Source organism: Armigeres subalbatus, chromosome 2 (assembly GCF_024139115.2).
Source record: "Armigeres subalbatus isolate Guangzhou_Male chromosome 2, GZ_Asu_2, whole genome shotgun sequence".
NCBI classification, from domain to species: Eukaryota; Metazoa; Arthropoda; class Insecta; order Diptera; family Culicidae; genus Armigeres; species Armigeres subalbatus.
In genome coordinates this window covers 463,495,866-463,516,766 of record NC_085140.1, presented here as the reverse complement: position 1 = coordinate 463,516,766, position 20,901 = coordinate 463,495,866, and the positions used below count along the sequence as shown (strand labels likewise).

Sequence of the window (20,901 nt, the reverse complement as noted above, 5' to 3'; positions counted from 1 at the left end):
TCATCAACACTATTGATCAACCGTCATACATATAAATGCATGAAAAAAGTCGAAGAATGCTTAAGAATAACAGCATTTTGATCTGCGACTTCGAATTTATGGTAAACATATATGTTATAGTTTTGTATTTTTCGAGCGCCTCGTTAAAACTATAATACCATCGCCTAAAATAATTGAAAATGTATCTGATTGCATAGCCATATTGATTTACCATTCTTTATGTTTTAGGGTTACCAAATTTATTTTTAGAGAAGCTATATTTACGTAACGTTAAAACTTAAATGTCAAATACGAAATCCAAAACGAAATATGTAGCATCGTTGCTCTAAATTTTTATCCTGTCAAAACTATTATCCAATCGAATAGACGCTGTCATAAGAGAAAAAGTAGAATCATAATATTTTTATTCTTTATTATAAAGGTTTTCCAGTCACATAATAAATTGACACGGCAAGGCAATACCAATGTGATATAAAACTATTTTTTAAATTACAAACTGAGATTTCAATCAAAATCATCATGTACATAATTAATGGGTAAGACCTCGTATATGGTATACATTCTATACCTACAATATGGTATAGAATGAGAATGTTTAGAATTATTTTGATAAGAGGATCCCAATTTTTTTTAACATTAATGTCAGATACAATGCAGTGTTGAAACGATAGCATCGTTATGCAAGTTGAAAAGCGGAATAAGGGACTATCGAAGTTGGATTTTTCTCGCAATCCTATCTCGTACTTTAAATCTAACTTCGCTAGTAGTGCGCTAGTCTAATTAGGCCCTAATTAGACTAGCGCGCCACTAGCTAAGTTATGTTTAACGTACGGATTGCAAGAAAAATCCAACTTCGCTAGTCCCCTATTCCGGGCTTCAACTTAATTGAGTATATTTCTAAGAATATCAAACAATTTCAGGAGTAAAGCAATTTTATCGAATTTGATTTTAAAAAATATTCATCTCTTAACAGTATTCAATGCATTAATAATGTCATCTACAAACAACGCACATGATGTCTCATGGAAAATTCGAATAATATAGTTCAAAATTATAATTTCCTTCTACAAAATTGGTTGCCCTATTCATGATTTTTGATATTTTTTCTTGCGTTCTATATAAGTAACTACTGCGACAGATAAATAACTATGGATTGATACCAGAGGTGTTTGACGGTATTTGAAAGGTTATAATAAAGTTTTCCGTCAACAATAACAAATCGGCTGCCAAGAAATGGCTATTGCAATTCTAATTTTGTTTGTTCAAGGCGAAATATGATAAAGTCTCAAAGTTTTTCTAGTATGTTCCTGATAGGATGGCTTTTTTATTGGGTAAGTTCTTTCCTGTGAGGCAAAGTGTAAAAAATGTAACTCTTTTTGACAATTTCACTGTGTCTGGCTGCATCGGTTCATCCGCATATGAACATGCATGTAGAAAAATACTCCGGTATTCTATTCTATCCATCACTACGTTTATTCCATATAACGCATTACGATAAATCTACACATATTGAGAGAAGTCTATCATTAAAAATTGTTTTATCGAATGCAAATTAAATGTAATCAAACCAAATACAGAGATGATTAACCATCCTGTCATTCTATACTATTCGACTGTTATAATTGTGTTTCAACGCAACTTAATAGTAGCATGGCATATTTTATTATGTTTCAATTGAGTTGGTAATTGGATGCAACTTTTTTCGTTTGAAACTAAATGTTATTAATCAGTAAAACAGAAACTTTGAATCTCATATTGAAAAGGAAAACATTGGAAACGGCTCTATTGCTAATTTAAAACATATTGTTACCACTAATCTTATATATAACTCAATAACAACTAATTTTATTATTTTTCTGATTGCGTGATGTTGCATGTGTTACTTGGGGCAGATTACCATCGGTGGGTACGACAACCTGAGACATCTAGGTGTGATGATTGATGACCGGTTGAACTTCAACACCATGACTATTCATGTGAAAAGGCGCAATCATGAAGGATCATTAACACTTTAACAAAGAATTAAAAAAAAAAAAGAAGGATCATCGAACGTCGACGGTCTGAAAGGCAGCAGCAGGCGTCTTCTGGCGACAGTATCATCCAGCCTGGGGTGATGAACTTATATACAATAAAAAATCACGTTAGTAAAGAGGGGGAAAAAATCCAGCCTGGGGAGCTGCGCTCAAGACGAAACGTCACCGGAGGAAGCTAAATAGCGTGTTTCGTCTAATGACCATCCGAGTCGTGAGTGCGTACCGAACCATTTCGTCGGAGGCAGTTTGCGTTACCACAAGGATGGTTTCAATCTGCATAACCCTAGCAGAGGATATCGAATGCTACCACCGGAGAGCCATCAGGGATATTAGACAGACGGTGGATTCGAATAATGGAAGGTGGACCCATCGGCTCATCCCCAATGTGAACTGAGGTGAATCATTGGACCGACCTCGGCACTTCAACTGCCAACCTGCTGAAAAAATAAGAAAAAAGAAGAAAGCGCTTCGGGTATGTAGGGCAGCGCCAGTGCAGACGTCATCCACTACTGGAACTGTCGGACCACCTCTGCAACCCGAAGACGAAGTTGGCGCAATGCGCGAAAGCGTCCACTGCAGCGATAGCCGCCGTTAGTCGGGGCACCATCAGTGCGGAAGTTTCCTTCACCGGAACTGGTCCTCAACACCGGGGGGAGTTATAAGGATTCGAGTTAAGAAGTTTGTGGCACGACCGCCGAGGGATAGAGATCTGCCAGTCGGCAAACTAGCCTAAGCTAGGGGCCTGAATTTTAGAAGAAGTGTCTATCTGAGTTGTTTGCGAGTACGTTGAGAGCTAAATTGCTCATAAAAAATATGTGGTTCATTTCTGAAACTGACAATATGACGTCCCAATAATGGGGGCATGGGGGCTGTTCCTACTTCGGTAGGGAAGCGCGTGGGCCGCTTCGGTAGTAATGCGAGTGATCTGCTTGTATCGAGGTAGGAGTATCGTAGCGGGTAATCGCTCTTGTCACCTCGAGGCATGGCAGAAGTTTGAATGTGGCACTGCGCATGCTGAGGCAGAAGTGTTGTAGAGAAGTATCATTAATTGGTCCCTACATACGGCTGTTGACACCTCGAGGCATGTCAGTGGAGTGTTGGGGTGAGCAAAAAGATATTTTAGTTACTAGATAAAGATTGTCGCTGTCGTCGCTGTCCGGAACATCTTTTGCTGGCGAGGATAGGGGAGCTAAATGTCAAAGAAGGAAAATCCATACGATTTGACAGGTATGTACCACACATGTTTCGGACAGCAGAACAAAGGGAACAGTAGCGACAATCTTTATCTAGTAACTAAAATATCTTTTGGTGAGCACCCAAATAAGACTGACATGGGGCGAGTGACATTTGAAGAAGCAGCAGTGGGTTGAACCCACACACCCACAGTGAAGCGCAAGTGGTGCAATAAGAGTGCCCTGCTTCGGTAGGGTAGTGCGTGGTCTGCTTGTACTGAAGAAGGAGTGTCGTCATCCGCTATCGTCACCCCGAGTCATGGCTGAAGTTTGTGTATAGACTACTGAAAGTCCCACATTCCGGTACACTGCCATGTGGTAGCTTGGCAACTACTACGCGTGTGCTGGGTCAGTGTATAATGCATTACTGCCGCTAACCGTAAGTCGAGCACATCTGTATATGGAGGTCCATATACAGATGTGCTCGACTTGCGGTTAGCGGCAGATTACACCTTGTAAAAAAAATTAAAAAAAATTAAAAAAATACACACACACACACACACACACTTACTTAATAATATAAAAAATTACCTGTTTTATGAGATTCTTTTCTTGCTGGTCGTCTTTCAGTCACTGGCTCGGACGTTGTTACCTATAATGAAACGCATGCTTAATATGTTGTATGGTTTTGATACTGACGGTTCTCAACAATGAACTATCATGTACGTCCATGTACGTATCATGTACCTCTAAGTTTGGAAGATTATATTAGCATTTCCATATCATTGTAAATCGTTTAACTTCAGAAGTAATACATACATATAATTAATTAAATGAACTATCACTTATATTAAAAAAATCCTGATTAATCCACCTAGCGATGATGGTGCCTTTCTCGTGCATTATCAAAATAGTATTTTGGCCATTACTCTTGAGTCCATAGTCCGATCTGGCCAATTTCCAATAGGAAACAATGAAAGAGTATTCTACGTCGAGTGCAACTTGTTGCGAGTAAATCGGTTAAGGATAAGTGCCTAAAAAATGAGTGACATTATTTTACTCAATTTGTTTATAAAAAGTGGTATTTTGGCCATAACTTCCGAGCCCATAGTCCGATCTGACCAATTTTCAATAGAAAATAATGGTAGAGTATTCTGCGTCGAATGCAACTTGTTGCGAGTAAATCCTACATACACACACACACACACACACACACACACACACACACACACACACACACACACACACACACACACACACACACACACAAGCATTACTTTCTGGTTGTACCGAAGGGACTATGGGCTTGGCGGCAATGGAAACGGTTTAGCGGGTCGGGGATGTAGTCCTGCCTCCCTCGGTGATCCCTAACCCCGCACTTCCTGGTCAACCCAGGATGTCTGTTGAGCGATGTTCGGTGCTGCAAGGACACGCAGCTAACCTCGATGGTGCGTTGTGCACTGACCCCCTTTGAAGTATTACTTTCTGGTTGTACCGAAGGAACTATGGGCTTGGCGGCAATTGAAACGGTTAAGCGGGTCGGGTATGTAGTCCTGCATCCCTCGTTTGCTGTTGGAGGTAATCCCTAACCCCGCACTTCCTGGACAACCCAGGATGTCTGTTGAGCAGATTCCCCCTCCATTGCTTAGGAAGAAAAAACACACACACACACACACACAACACACACACATGTGCACTGGCCATCCTTTGAAGCATAACTTTCTGGTTGTACCGAAGGGACTTGGCGGGCTTGGGCTTGGGCTTGGCGGCAATGGAAACGGTTTAGCGGGTCGGGGATGTAGTCCTGCCTCCCTCGGTGATCCCTAACCCCGCACTTCCTGGTCAACCCAGGATGTCTGTTGAGCAGATTCCCCCTCCATTGTTTAGGAAGAAAAAAACACACACACACACACACACACACACACACACACACACACACACACACACACACAGAGTGGTAGAGGAAGACGAGGAGTGCTACGCCCTCAGGGGCACCGATAACGCTCGAAGGAATATAAAGGCAGCAACGGTAGCCAAATGGCAGAGAGAGTGGGACAACTCGCCTAAGGGAAAGTGGACCCATCGCTTAGTCCCAAGTGTGTCGGCATGGATTAGCAGACCTCATGGGGAGCTAAACTTTGGCTTGACCCAGTTCTTAACAGGCCATGGATGCTTCAAGTGGTACCTACACAGGTTTGGTCACGCGGCTTCTCCCACCTGTCCGCAATGCCCAGACGTGACAGAAACGGCTGAACACATCCTGTTCACATGTCCTCGGTTCGAAACGGAGAGGAGTGCGATGTTGGGGGCATGCGGAACGGACACCAACACCGATAACATCGTCATAAAAATGTGCCAGAACCCAGAACAGTGGAGAGCGGTTGCAAGAGCGACGTCCAGGATAGCCGACATCCTGCAACGAAGTTGGCGCATAGAGCAGCAGCAGGCAGCCGTTACGGATAGCGGACCATGAGTCGTGGAAGTCGTGAATATATATGTCGATAATGGATGGGAACGATAGCGTCGCAACTGTATTCAGCTTGCGGCGAGCGCGTAGCCGCAGAACGTGGCGAAACGGCCGGGTTCGGAGGAGCTCCCGCTTTCGGGGAACTTCTCGTCGGAGTAGGTTAGATCCGCCGTCGGGGACTATCCGAGTCGTTCGCGATCGCGACCGAGGCGGGAGCTAAATGGCTCAATGAATAAGGTGAGAGCTGAATGGCTCAAGGCAAATGAAACTCGGTTATCGGAGTAGGCTAGGTCCACCGCCGGGGATCAGCTGAGTAGACCGTGGCGTGCGAATGTACCGGCTTCGGGTCGTCGGGGCACCATTGAACTGGAAGTTATCTCCACCCGGAATCTTTGGATGGACCTCGGCACTCGCCCGGTCACCCGTTGAGACGGGTCGTCGGTTACGGGGAGCCTGACGTCGGGGAACTCCCTGTCGGAGTAGGATTGATCCACCGCCGGGGACTATCCGAGTAGTCCGCGACCAAGGTGAGAGCTGAATGGCTCATCGGTTAAGCAAGAAGCTGAAAGGCGCAGTTCATGGGAAATCGGTTAATCGGAGTAGGCTAGGTCCACCGCCGGGGACCAGTTGAGTAGATCGTGCCGCGTGAATGCACCTGCTTCGGGTCGTCGGGGCACCACTGAACCGGAAGCTATCTCCACCCGGAATCTTTGGCCTGACCTCGGCACTCGTCCGGTCACCCGTTGAAGTGAGAATGTGCGTAGGACTTGAGCGGATCTATGAACATGCATACCAGGTGAATGTGTAGTGTTGGTAATGTAACAGCCATCCACGAATGCGGGTCGTCGGTATCGGGGAGCCTGCCGCCGGGGGACTCCCTGTCGGAGTAGGGTAGATCCGCCGCCGGGGACTATCTGAGTAGCTTGCGAGCACGTTGAGAGCTAAATGGCTCTAAAAATAAAGAGGAAAGTAGATGCGTTGCTGAATGGCACAAGGAAAAAAAGTAAAGGGCTTAAGGGCCCACGCTTTTGTGTGCTTGCTGGCACCAATAAGGGAGCCAAAGGGCTCAGACGTATGACAAAACATCGAAGAGAGGCACTGTGAAAGGTGTTGTTTTGGGAGGAGTACTTTTAGTACTGCTTTTCCCCACAGAAGTAATACTGAAAGGTAGTCCCGGGGGGAATTGTGCATTAGAAGAGAGGGTAACTCAAGTAACCTTCTGTTGCTTGGGTGGGTTTAGTGGGTCCGGCGGTCTGGCCTTCTGCCAACCGCGCCAACCCCACTCCCTGAGTGATAATTTCAGGTGTCTGTATGCAGATTTGCCTTCATCCCTCTATAAAAAAAAAAAAAAAAAAAAAAAACACACACAGAGTGGGCAGCAGGGACTTTGTCCAAGGGCTTGACGACCCCTCCCCATGGCCACTGCGAGTTAGACCGGGACCATCGTCCCTAACCCCTAATCCCAAGGCGTCAAGCGACCCGTGCCGAGGGGATGCATGGCCAGGGGGATGAAATAATAAGCTAGGCCTTTAATGGAGCCTGTGGGGTACCTGGGCACCCTCCACAGTAATTGTCCCTTACCGCGTCATGCTGGGCTCTGGCGTGGTAGACCTCTTTTCCCGAGCAACTCGTGGGACCAAAATGGAAAACCAAGTCAATTCTGCAATTAGTGGTAGTAGTGTAGGCGACAACCCCTTCGCAAGAGGTGGGTTGTTCAGGTCTCCGCCTAGGATGCCAGAGGCAATAGTCGGCAGCGCCAGCGTGGGTCGCTTAACCTTCCTCTCGGCTAAAAAAACGCCGGTAGGGGTTATTGACGGCCCATGGCTTGTGGAGGCGATGAACCGCAAACGCGATGGGCTTTCGGCCTTCGAGGTGGCGACGGAACAGCTGGACGCCATCATCGACTTTGCGTCATCAAAGCATCATATCAGTAAGGACCTCAAGAGGAGCTTGCAGAAACTTCGAAAGTCGATGCTGGACGCCAAGCTGGAGAGGGTGGTCGGGACGGCCAAGTGTTAACCCGTGAAATCGGTGGAGTCGAGGTCTACCCAGACTGAGGCCCAAGGATTCGCGGACTCGGGCAAGGTCGAATCGACCGAAGGCGTGCCAGCGAAGACGGTGGTACCAAAGTCTACCCAGACTAAGGCTCAAGTATTTGCGGGTACGTCGGGGGTGACTGTTCCAACGGAGCAGACACAAAAACGGGGGAGACAGTCTCCAGGGGATGAGCTCCCTGGGGGCCGCTCCAAAACGCGGAGGGTTACTACCCCGAACAAGGGTAGTGGGGCTGGGAAGCTGAACCCCGGCCAGGTACCTCCCAAAAGGGGGGAGGAAGGACCTGAAAAGGTCCGTCCACCCAGGAAAGACGGTGGTAAGGGGTTACGGCAGGCTGAGAGCTCTCAGCCGCACCAGACCAGGGAAATAGAGGGGGATGACGCCTCCTGGACCCTGGTCAAGAACAAGAGAAAACCGAAGACGTCAAGGGCCGAAAAGAAGACCCAGGCGAATGAGGGTAGCAAGAAGTCTAGGGTAGGCGCCAATCACTCCAGGGGCGATGCCCTAGTCATCACGGCGGACGAGGCTCGGACGTCTTGAAGGCTTGCCTGACGTTTAAGCGTGCTGCAAAATCACAGTGCAAGTAACGCAGCTGGCTTGCTCGGCCTCGCCCGAGTGTCTGCGTTATGCACTGGCCCCCCTTTGAAGCATTACTTTCTGGTTGTACCGAAGGGACTATGGGCTTGGCGGCAATGGAAACGGTTTAGCGGGTCGGGGATGCAGTCCTGCCTCCCTCGTTTGGAGGTGGCCCCTAACCCCACACTTCCTGGACAACCCAGAATGTCTGTTGAGCAGATTCCCCCTCCATTGCTTAGGAAGAAAAAGAAAAAGAAAAGAAACACACATACACAGTGTTACACACCCACACACACACACACGCACGCACGAGTGACATGATAGCCTTTTGGTACAACTTTGTCGTACGACAAAGGCAAAAATTTATTCTAATTGAAAATATGAACAAAAACCCGAATAAATCCACCTACACAAAAACAAATGAATAGAGTAACGATGGTATTTTGGACATCCAAATATACTTTGAAGTTTTGGATATATTTTTATCATTTACCCTACGCATTGTAATTCTATCACGCGATTTTCGGATTTAATCCATATGAGCATGATTAGAAAATTTCGTAGCACCAGACGCATTTTCATATGCTTCAGAGGCCTTGATATTGAATAATCCATAACTATCTCAATCGGTCTTTGGTTTGAATGAAACTTCATAATAACATTTATTTTGCGTTATGAAGGCCTAACTTTTGTGGAATTAAGCATGTTTAATAACATACAAATGATTAAGATTGATATGGTCATAAATTTGAAAAATTGCACACATACGCACATATACATGCAAATAATTAAGCTATTAATGTGTTAACACATGCTCATAATTCCTAGCTAACCTCTACAGAAAAAAATTGAATCCCTTCCGAAGAAAGTGTCAAAAAGATAAAACCTTCAGCATAGACGCGGTTACAAATACCGGTTGTCAGAGAGGTACGAAATATCTTTAGATCCAAGGAGTCAATTAGCATCCCTCCGCGCGGAATTAGGCCGAAACAAATATTAAATTTATTTTATGTTTATTAATATCGGATTATTATACGCAAAGTTATGCTGATTTGAATTTTGACATAATTTTACCTATCTCAACCTTTTTGTCTAACCCCTGTATATCTCTATCTGCATAAATATTGTATATCCTGTCAGGTCCCGAATATTAAGGAGACTTACTAGACCTGTCAACTTAAAGCGGCTCAAGAGAAGTAAGTCAAACGCTGCTGGCTGCAGATGGGAGAAACGGGCGCAGGTAGACTCCCCGGTCGACGATGGGAGGAAAGACGCCGAAACAACCGGCGTATATAGCCTCCTCTGCGATATTCCACGACGCATGATTAGAGCAAGGACTATTCCATGTCAGTCACTAACCGATCTAACTGATCAGCTGAAACGTTGGCTCGACCACTTAGAACAACTTCTTCAAGTTTTGACGTCTTATCCTAATTCGGATATAGGGAAAGGTTGACAATTCTCCGACGGCAGCAGGTAAGATTCAGCCGCGCACGATCAAGTCAGAGCCATTCTGTTACGCTTTGCATCATCCTGGAGCAGGTCAATGAATTTCAAGAGTCCCTCTGTCTGGAGCTGATTGACCACAGAGTCATGAACAATGGAATCGCTAGAGTGAGGCAAGGATAGATGTATTATATCTCTATTGCTGTTGCCCATAGTAATCGACGAAATCATGGACCACTCTAACAGCCCACCATCACCACCATAGAGCAATCGAACGACCTCAACCCAGATGATGATACTACTTTATCAACGCAACAGCGCTCTACCTTGTAGAGTAAACAGAATGACCTGTCCGTACGCTCCCACTCATCAACGTCAACAAGATCAAATCGTTGGATGTTACCAATCTAGACCAACATTTGAAAAGGGCGTAAATGTATTCCTTCTGATTCTTCGTCTACATTTATAGTTCCAACTGCGGTAGCCGGGCAAACTGTGGAGAAGGTCGGGCGGCGGACCAAGATCAACATCGAACATGCAGATCCAATCGGTTCAGGCAATGCACCAAACCCCGAATACGCAACTCTAACGTGAAATATGCGATGTTATACGCCAGTGAGACTTGGTGCGTAGTAGCAGAGATCACATAAATTTGTGAGTATTCATCAACCGATGTCAAAGTCCATCTAAATCTGATATCAACAGCATCTCCACAATGTGAATGGACGTAGACCTTTCATACACCACGTAAGATCGGAGAAGAAATCTGCAAGCAAGCGCTGGACAGGAATCCGGCAGGACATCGTAGCAGAGGCAAAACGAAGATCTCCTGGCGACAGAACCTTGACAGAGAAATAAACGGAGTCGATAGAAATCAAACTTAGGCCGAAGTCAAGGATAGAGATCGTTTACACGCTTAAAATCAATAACACAGAGATGTGTTTGCATCACACAAAACGGACCTAATGCGGAACATCCCCTAGATGAGCGATAGTTACACAGCCACAAAAATAGCTCGTGTGGTTTTATTGAAGCTTGGATTTCAATATTTTCAACAGTATTTGGTTCCTCATGAAACGAGGAATCTGTACAAACGAGGAATCTGTACATGTTGAAAAATACCGTTATCACGACCGTACGAGGCATTTTTGTGCCTGTGTAACTGTCGCTCATCTAGGGGATGTTCCGCATTAGGTCCGTTTTGTGTGATGCAAACACATCTCTGTGTTATTGATTTTAAGCGTGTACGTTGGCCCTATGTCCCCCTAAAGATGCTCAGAACACAAGAGTGAGTGTGTGAGAATTGGATCCCACTCAATTAATGCCACACGTGTACATGGGTGCTGAGAAGGAAACCAATCCCAGTATCGCCAATGTAGTGTGTAATTTTGATAAGCTATTTTTATAAAGTAAATAAGATTTATTTAGATTATTTTAGAACTTGTTTGGAAGAATGTTTTATTTTTCATAAAACTGTAACTCTCAATAAGCAAGGTTGTTTTCAGTGTATCTTACCTTTTATTGGAGTAAGGTAAACGAGAATCTGCAACAAGTCACATGAGAAGACATCTCAGATCGTGCCGGGGTTGGGAAGCGCCCAGACAGCAACCGCCGTGCTTGAGCCGAAATGACCTCCGTACGACTACATACGCACCATCTGTTCGTTGATTTCAAGGCGGCATACGACAGTATAGACCGCGTAGAGCTATGGAAAATTATGGACGAGAACAGCTTCCCTGGGAAGCTTACCAGACTGATCAAAGCAACGGTGGATGGTGTGCAATTTTTTTTTTTATCTTTATTAAGGTGTACAGGTGTGCAAAACTGTGTGAAGATTTCGGGCGAACACTCAAGTTCGTTCGAATCGCACCGGGGACTAAGAAAAGGTGATGGACTTTCGTGCCTGTTGTTCAACATTGCGCTAGAAGGTGTCATGCGGAGAGCCGGGTGTAACAGCCGGGGTACAATTTTCAACAGATTCAGTCAATTTATTTGTTTCGCGGATGACATGGACATTGTCGGCCGAACATTTGCAAAGGTGGCAGAACTGTACACCCGCCTGAAACGTGAAGCAACAAAAGTTGGACTGGTGGTGAATGTGTCAAAGACAAAGTACATGCTTGTGGGCGGAACCGAGCGCGACAGGGCCCGCCTGGGAAGCAGTGTTACGATAGACGGGGATACCTTCGAGGTGGTCGAGGAATTTGTCCACCTCGGATCCTTGCTAACGGCTGATAACAATGTTAGTCGTGAAATACGAAGGCGCATCATCTGTGGAAGTCGGGCCTACTACAGGCTCCAGAAGAAACTGCGGTCAAAAAAGATTCGCCACCGCACCAATTGTGTCATGTACAAGACGCTAATAAGACCGGTTGACCTCTACGGACATGAAACATGGACAATGCTCGAGGAGAACTTGCAAGCACTAGGAGTATTCGAGAGACGGGTGCTTAGGACCATCTTTGGCGGTGTGCAAGAAGACGGTGTGTTGCCGCGAAGAATGAACCACGAGCTCCCCAACTCTACGGCAAACCCAGTATCCAGAAAGTAGCTAAAGCCGGAAGGGTACGATGGGCAGGACATGTTGCAAGAATGCCGGACAGCAACTTTGCAAAGATGGTGTTCCCTTCCGATTCGGCAGGTACGATACGGCGTGGAGCGCAGCGAGCGAGATAGGCAGACCAGGTGCAAAACGACTTGGCGAGCGTGAGGCGTATTCGAGGATGGAGAGATGCGGCCTCGAACCGTGTATTGTGGCGTCAAATTGTTGATTCAGTGTTATCTGTTTAGATCTAGACTAAATAAATTGATGAAATCGACTACATATACAGAAATCGCCGCAGTTCATCCGCGCATGTTTTTTGCATGGGTGAGATTATTGTCCATTGCATCCTCTCTGCGGGTTTGCCCGAGCTCATATATGCCGCTACCAAGTATCATGGCATTCCAATAATTTTAGGAACGTGGGCATACTGATATGACGTGCTCCACCGATTCTACTTCACATGTATTCTGTATAGTCCGGAAAGTCTGCATTTCCGAACCAATGCAAGAACTTCATAAAACAAGTTCAGACAACACGCCTGTGATTTCAAAAGTACATCTGGCTGCCAAGCTGATAATGCTGGCAGTACTTTAAAAAAATGTTGTTATTGTCCAAAAAAACAAAATATTCTGCAGAAATAAGTTCCAGTATTTTGTGCCTTTCTCGTACATCAAAGTTGTACCGAAAGGCTATCATTTCTTTTGATAGAAGGCTCGAAGACTCATAGTGTTATATACCAATCGACTCAGCTCGAAGATTTTTTTTTAAACTGCTGCAATGCATTGAAATAAATGCAAATAAATGTGAATTGGTGAAAATAACTGAATCTCCTTAAAGTGCAATTTTGACCTCTCTTATATGTTTTCTTGATACTCGTATGTGTTTTCTTGTTTTACATTACACGAGAACGGCACCATCACCGGTAGGTGGATTATTATTCTGGATTTTAAATTATAAGTTTGCGCTATATTCACTACTGAATTAATATGTTACAAATACCTATCCATATTCTTTGCTATCATTTACCATTAAAATTTTAAATTTTACATGGAATAATTTCAGTTTGGATTTTTTTTTCCTTGTTATTGTTTTTATTCCAACCCCCCCTCCCCTCGTACCTTCCAAGACCTCTCGGACAAAAAATAAATTTAATATTTGTATCGACCTTATTATACAAATCATAATTGAATCATTTGTTTGAGAAACTGCATAAGTCCATTTGAGTCACGACATACACTATTTCGAGAAAACAACAAAAAACTGTTTTTGAACAAATTTGCACCGAATCTTTCGATTTCTTCGATACAGAATAATAGTTTTTGGCAAAACTCAGAGCCCTGGGGCACTTTCAGTGCAAAAAATGTAAGCAGTACTCCACAAATCCTCTTCAAAGTACGTGGACATATGTATTTTCTCAAACAAACGAATACGTATTTTTGGACGAGGATTTAGAATATATAAAAATCTCATTTTGGCCAAAAATGTTACATATGCAGTTTCTCAAACAAACGGTTCAATTATCCTCTTTGTCTCGTTTCAGGAAACGCAACTCTTCTCCCTATCCTTACAACTTAATTTTTGTTTTATTGTATCCGACACTTGTGGGACTGGTTAAGCCCGATTATGGTTGGAAGCCGATGTAGGGGAAGAGGGGCAATATGCCCTAGCTAAGTAAACACTGCTTTGTTGTCTTATTTGTAACACTATTCATGGGTATTTTTACATTATGCATCAGACCCTTAAAAAACTGGGACGACACTTCGACCATACTTTTGGTCATAACTTATGATGCCATGGGCCGATTTTCGGAATTTATATAGTTTTACAAAGGGGAATAGCAGCACTTTCAAATGCCGTTACGAAATTCCGATTCGTAGATTCCCGTCCGGAGTAATAACCGGAAATGTAGGGGACACCTCGCATATTTCCATATATCGAAGGTCAAAATTTAATTGTAGTCAATAGTATTCTAATAAAAATAGCTCAAATCGACAATTATATTAATAGGGTTACTGCTCCTGGACTTCATCTCATAGCTCCGATATTGGTCCTACGAAAAACAAAGCAACGAAAAGGTATTTGATTTGTTTATTATTTTTGTGATTTTTTCAACAGTGAGCATGCATGTTAGCAAAAAGAAGGAACGAAATTGGTGCCGTATTTCTTTGTTTCGCGATGAGATGAATATATGTACAGTGAGATTGAAAACGGAACAGTTCCCCTATATGATTGCCAGGAATCGATATCTGTGAATCAATAGACTTATATTGACAACTACGTCCACTATTCCGGGACCGGTATTACCGGTATGTGGTTCCGGAAGACCAAATCAAAATTTCAGATAACCATACCATGCGACACATCAAATTACACTGCCGCGTCGAGATACGGCCAACGAAAGTGTCATCGGACCGTTTTGGACACATGTGACCACTCTGGCACAGGTTCCGGTACGCCACTATCCGGTTCCAGAGGACCAAATCAAAATTTCTGAGAACCATACCATGCGACACATCAAATTACACTGCCGCGACGAGATATGGCCAACGAAAGTGTAATCGGACCGTTTTGGACACATGTGACCACTCTGGCACAGGTTCCAGTACGCCACTATCCGGTTCCGGAGGACCAAATCAAAATTTCAGAGAACCACACCATGCGACACATCAAATTACACTGCCGCGACGAGATACGACCAACGAAAGTATAATCGAACCGTTTTGGACACATGTGACCACTCTGGTATAGGTTCCGGTACGCCACTATCCGGTTCCGGAGGACCAAATCAAAATTTCAGAGAACCACACCATGCGACATATCAAATTACACAGCCGCGACGAGATACGGCCAACGAAAGTATAATCGGACCGTTTTGGACACCTGTGACCACTCTGGCACAGGTTCCGGTACGCCACTATCCGGTTCCGGAGGACCAAATCAAAATTTCAGAGAACCATACCATGCGACACATCAAAAAATACTGCCGCGACGAGATATGGCCAACAAAAGTGTAATCGGACCGTTTTGAGCACATGTGATCACTCTGGCATAGGTTCCGGTACGCCACTATCTGGTTCCGGAGGACCGAATCAAAACTTTATAGAACCATACCATGCGACACATCAAATTATACTGTCGCGACAAGATATGGCCAACGAAAGTGAAATCGGACTAATAAGAATAAGAATTTGAGGGAGCAACAGTATAATTTCCGGAATATTTTGAGGATTTTCAAAACATTCTTTTATAAATCTGTAGTTTTTTATTTTTTTACGAACACCTGTTCTCTCTTTACCTTTCGGAGACCAGTAAGATATAGTGTTTATTAAATATTTGTAACGGCCACTTACTTACTAAGTCAATGCCACAATGCATTGAAATTCCAAAATTTGTACATGGATAGCCTAAAATTCAAGCTTTAAGCCCCAAACGCAATACAACGGAACGGCGACGGAAACGGAAAATTTGACAGTTAGTTATGTCAAATTTGCCGTTTCCGTCGCCGTTCCGTTATATTGCGTTTGGGGCCTTATTCACTTGGTGGTCAATACAATTTCTCAAGTTCTAGTCATTCACTAAGTAGCAGCTACAAGTTGTACGGTTACCCTGCTCATGCTCATGATATGTTGTTTCATTGTCCCTGTATCTTTGATACACTACCATCTGGTGGGTTCCATATTACAGCTCATCCAGATCTCTAGCTAGTATGTGCATTTTGGCTAAATTGAAAGGCCGAATGAGCCCAAAACGCTTCAATTCCTGAAATTTCGATTCGATGGTTCTCCGCATTTTTTATTTGGTCCTCCGGATAGTGGCATACCGGAACCTGTGCCAGAGTGGTCACATGGGTCCAAAACGGTCCGATTACAATTTCGTAGGCCATATCTTGCTGTGGCAGTGTAATTTGATGTGTGGCATGGTCTGGTCCTCTAAAATTTTGATTTGGTCCTCCGAAACCGTATCAGGGCGCACCGGAACCTGTGCCAGAGTGGTCACATGTACTCAAAACAGTCCGATTACTCTTTCGTTGGCCATATCTTGTCGCGGCATTGTAATTGATGTGTCGCATGGTATGGTTCTCTAAAATTTTGATTTGGTCCTCCGAAACCGTATCAGGGCGCACCGGAACCTGTGCCAGAGTGGTCACATGTACTCAAAACAGTCCGATTACTCTTTCGTTGGCCATATCTTGTCGCGGCATTGTAATTGATGTGTCGCATGGTATGGTTCTCTAAAATTTTGATTTGGTTCTTCGGAACCGGATAGTGGCGTAGCTGAACCTGTGCCACAGTGACCACATGGGTCCAAAATGGTCCGATTACACTTTCGTTGGTCATATCTCGTCGCGGCAGTGTAATTTGATGTGTCGCATGGTATGGTTCTCTGAAATTTTGATTTGTTCCTCCGGAACCGGATAGTGGCGTACCGGAACCTGTGCCAGAGTGGTCACATGTGTCCAATACGGTTCGATTACACTTTCGTTGGCCATATCTTGTCGCGGCAGTGTAATTTGATGTGTCGCATGGTATGGTTATCTAAAATTTTGATTTTGTCCTGCGGAACCAGATAGTGGCGTAGCTGAACCTGTGCCACAGTGGCCACATGGGTCCAAAATGGTCCGATTACACTTTCGTTGGTCATATCTCGTCGCGGCAGTGTAATTTGATGTGTCGCATGGTGTGGTTCTCTGAAATTTTGATTTGGTTCTCCGGACCGGATAGTGAAGTACCTGGAATCTGTTCCAGAGTGGTCACATGTGTCCAAAACAGTCCGATTACACTTTCGTTGGCTCTATCTCGTCGCGTCAGTGTAATTTGATGTGTCGCATGGTATGGTTCTCAGAAATTTTGATTTGGTGCTCTGGAACCGGATAGTGGCGTACTGAAACCTGTGCCAGAGTGGTCACATGTGTCCAAAACGATCCGATTACACTTTTGTTGGCCATATCTCGTCGCGGCAGTGTAATTTGATGTGTCGCATTGTATGGTTCTCAGAAATTTTGATTTGGTCCTCTGGAACCGGATAGTGGCGTACCGGAACCTGTGCCAGAATGGTCACATGTGTCCAAAACGGTCCGATTACACTTTCGTTGGCCATATCTCGTCGCGGCAGTGTAATTTGATGTGTCGCATGGTATGGTTCTCTGAAATTTTGATTCGGTCCTCCGGAACCGGATAGTGGCGTACCGGAACCTGTGCCAGAGTGGTCACATGTGTCCAAAACGGTCCAATTGCACTTTCGTTGGCCATAGCTCGTCGCGGCAGTGTAATTTGATGTGTCGCATGGTATGGTTCTCAGAAATTTTACTTTGTTCCTCCGGAACCGGATAGTGGCGTACTGGAACCTGTGTCAGAGTGGTCACATGTGTCCAAAACGGTCCGATTACACTTTCTTTGGCCGTATCTCGTCGCGGCAGTGTAATTTGATGTGTCGCATGGTGTGGTTCTCAGAAATTTTGATTTAGTCCTCTGGAACCGGATAGTGGCATACCGGAACCTGTGCCAGAGTGGTCACATGTGTCCAAAATGGTCTGATTACACTTTCGTTGGCCATATCTCGTCGCGGCAGTGTAATTTGATGTGTCGCATGGTATGGTTCTCTGAAATTTTGATTTGGTCCTCCGGAACCGGATAGTGGCGTACCGAAACCTGTGCCAATCGAGTCTACCTATATTGGATCCCAGGACATACGGGTCTAGAGGGAAACGAGATTGCTGATGAGCTAGCCAGGAATGGATCTAATGAAAGGTTCATTGGCCCTGAGCCCTTCTGCGGGATCTCAGACTGCTCTGTAAAAATGGAACTGAACAAATATATGGTCAGTCAAATCACATCAAACTGGAATGCACTTCCCCATACGAGCCAATCCAAAAGGCTCGTAACGATTAACCCCAAGAAAACCCAACAACTATTAGGTCTCAACAAAAGGGATCTCAACATCTACACCGGTCTAATAACTGGACACTGCCCCTGCAGATACCATCTACAAAAGATCGGAGCAATCCAAACCTCAAATTGCCGCTTCTGTGACGAGGAGAGAGAAACATCAGAACACATCCTCTGCTATTGCAGTGCACTCACCCAACGTAGGTTCAAAGTTCTCAGCAAGCCCTTTTAGGGCCTGCTGACATATGGATCTTATCCCCAAGGACGTGGTTGGCTTCATAAAGCTAGTCTCGCCAGAATGGGGGAGTCACATACTGTAACTCAGGATCTCTATTCATCAATAATAGATGGTCTTGAGTTCAGTCGATACCAAGGTATCTCAGTGACAAACATGTTACTGAGATAACTTGCGTATTTCACAGTAAAAGGGTATATCACAATAGTCCTAAAATCTGGACGCAGTGATCTTCACCCGACAAACGAGGATGGTTCTCTGAAATTTTGATTTGGTCCTTTGACTGGAACCTGTGCCAGAGTGGTCACATGTGTCCAAAACGGTCTGATTACACTTTCGTTGGCCATATCTCGTCGCGGCAGTGTAATTTGATGTGTCGCATGGTATGGTTCTCTGAAATTTTGATTTGGTCCTCTGGAACCGGATAGTGGCGTACCGGAACCTGTGCCAGAGTGGTCACATGTGTCCAAAACGGTCCAATTGCACTTTCGTTGGCCATAGCTCGTCGCGGCAGTGTAATTTGATGTGTCGCATGGTATGGTTCTCAGAAATTTTACTTTGTTCCTCCGGAACCGGATAGTGGCGTACTGGAACCTGTGTCAGAGTGGTCACATGTGTCCAAAACGGTCCGATTACACTTTCTTTGGCCGTATCTCGTCGCGGCAGTGTAATTTGATGTGTCGCATGGTGTGGTTCTTAGAAATCTTGATTTGGTCCTCTGGAACCGGATAGTGGCATACCGGAACCTGTGCCAGAGTGGTCACGTGTGACCAAAACGGTCCGATTACACTTTCGTTGGCCATATCTCGTCGCGGCAGTGTAATTTGATGTGTCGCATGGTATGGTTCTCTGAAATTTTGATTTGGTCCTCTGGAACCGGATAGTGGAGTACTGGAACCTGTGCCAGAGTGGTCACATGTGTCCAAAACGGTCTGATTACACTTTCGTTGGCCATATCTCGTCGCGGCAGTGTAATTTTATGTGTCGCATGGTATGGTTCTCTGAAATTTTGATTTGGTCCTCCGGAACCGGATAGTGGCGTACCGGAACCTGTGCCAGAGTGGTCACATGTGTCCAAAACGGTCCAATTGCACTTTCGTTGGCCATAGCTCGTCGCGGCAGTGTAATTTGATGTGTCGCATGGTATGGTTCTCAGAAATTTTACTTTGTTCCTCCGGAACCGGATAGTGGCGTAATGGAACCTGTGTCAGAGTGGTCACATGTGTCCAAAACGGTCCGATTACACTTTCTTTGGCCGTATCTCGTCGCGGCAGTGTAATTTGATGTGTCGCATGGTGTGGTTCTCAGAAATTTTTTTCGTTGGCCATAGCTCGTCGCGGCAGTGTAATTTGATGTGTCGCATGGTATGGTTCTCAGAAATTTTACTTTGTTCCTCCGGAACCGGATAGTGGCGTACTGGAACCTGTGTCAGAGTGGTCACATGTGTCCAAAACGGTCCGATTACACTTTCTTTGGCCGTATCACGTCGCGGCAGTGTAATTTGATGTGTCGCATGGTGTGGTTCTCAGAAATTTTGATTTGGTCCTCTGGAACCGGATAGTGGCATACCGGAACCTGTGCCAGAGTGGTCACGTGTGACCAAAACGGTCCGATTATACTTTCGTTGGCCGTATCTCGTCGCGGCAGTGTAATTTGATGTGTCGCATGGTATGGTTCTCTGAAATTTTGATATGGTCCTCCGGAACCACATACCGGTGATTCCGGTCCCGGAATAGTGGACGTAGTTGTCAATTTAAGTCTATTAATTCACAGATATCTATTCCTGGCAATCATATATTAATATAATTGTCGATTTGAGCTATTTTTATTAGAATACTATTGACTACAATTAAAATTTGACCTTCAATACATGGAAATATGCGAGGTGTCCCCTACATTTCCGGTTATTCCTCCGGACGGGAATCTATGAACCGGAATTTCGTAACGGCATTTGAAAGTGCTGCTATTCCCCTTTGTAAAACTATATAAATTCCAAAAATCGGCCCACGGCGTCATGAGCTATGACCAAAAGTATGGTCAAAGTGTCGTCCCAGTCTTTTAAGGGTTAGATAGGTAATTGATGCCATTCAAAAATTGTCAAAAATCTCAATCATATTGAAAATATTCACATTTCAAAAAAGTGGTGATATTCTGTTGCCGGAAAACTCATGAGGCAAAACGCCTTTTAGTTGGCAGCTCCTAGGGAACAAAGCACCACGCGTCGGCGAAACAGCATTCTGGTATGGATAGTGCGTGGAGACGCAAGTACATTGTAGGTTAGTGCCACTAGGGCGTTTTGCCTCGCCAAAATGTTACATGTTTCTTCAAAATGTGGAAATTTTCAGTTTTTCCGACCTTCCCATACGCTTGTGTGAAACTTTTTTCACCTAACCTACATTATTTTAGATCTAGTTTTGTTACGGCCATCTTAATGAGGGAAACCACAAAAGGCGTTTTGCCTCGGACGTTTTGGGGCCTCCTCCCCTA

General features: G+C 44.7%; 1 protein-coding gene across 2 annotated transcripts in view; it reads right to left on the bottom strand.

Moving 5' to 3' along the window:
* LOC134213890 (lateral signaling target protein 2 homolog) overlaps nt 1-20,901 on the bottom strand; it is a 60,750-nt gene that overhangs the window by 19,361 nt on the left and 20,488 nt on the right. For both annotated transcript variants that reach the window (XM_062693342.1, XM_062693343.1), the window contains exon 3: nt 3,797-3,857. In XM_062693342.1, coding sequence (XP_062549326.1) covers nt 3,797-3,857 — 61 coding nt within the window. The remainder of the gene's footprint in view (nt 1-3,796; nt 3,858-20,901) is intronic.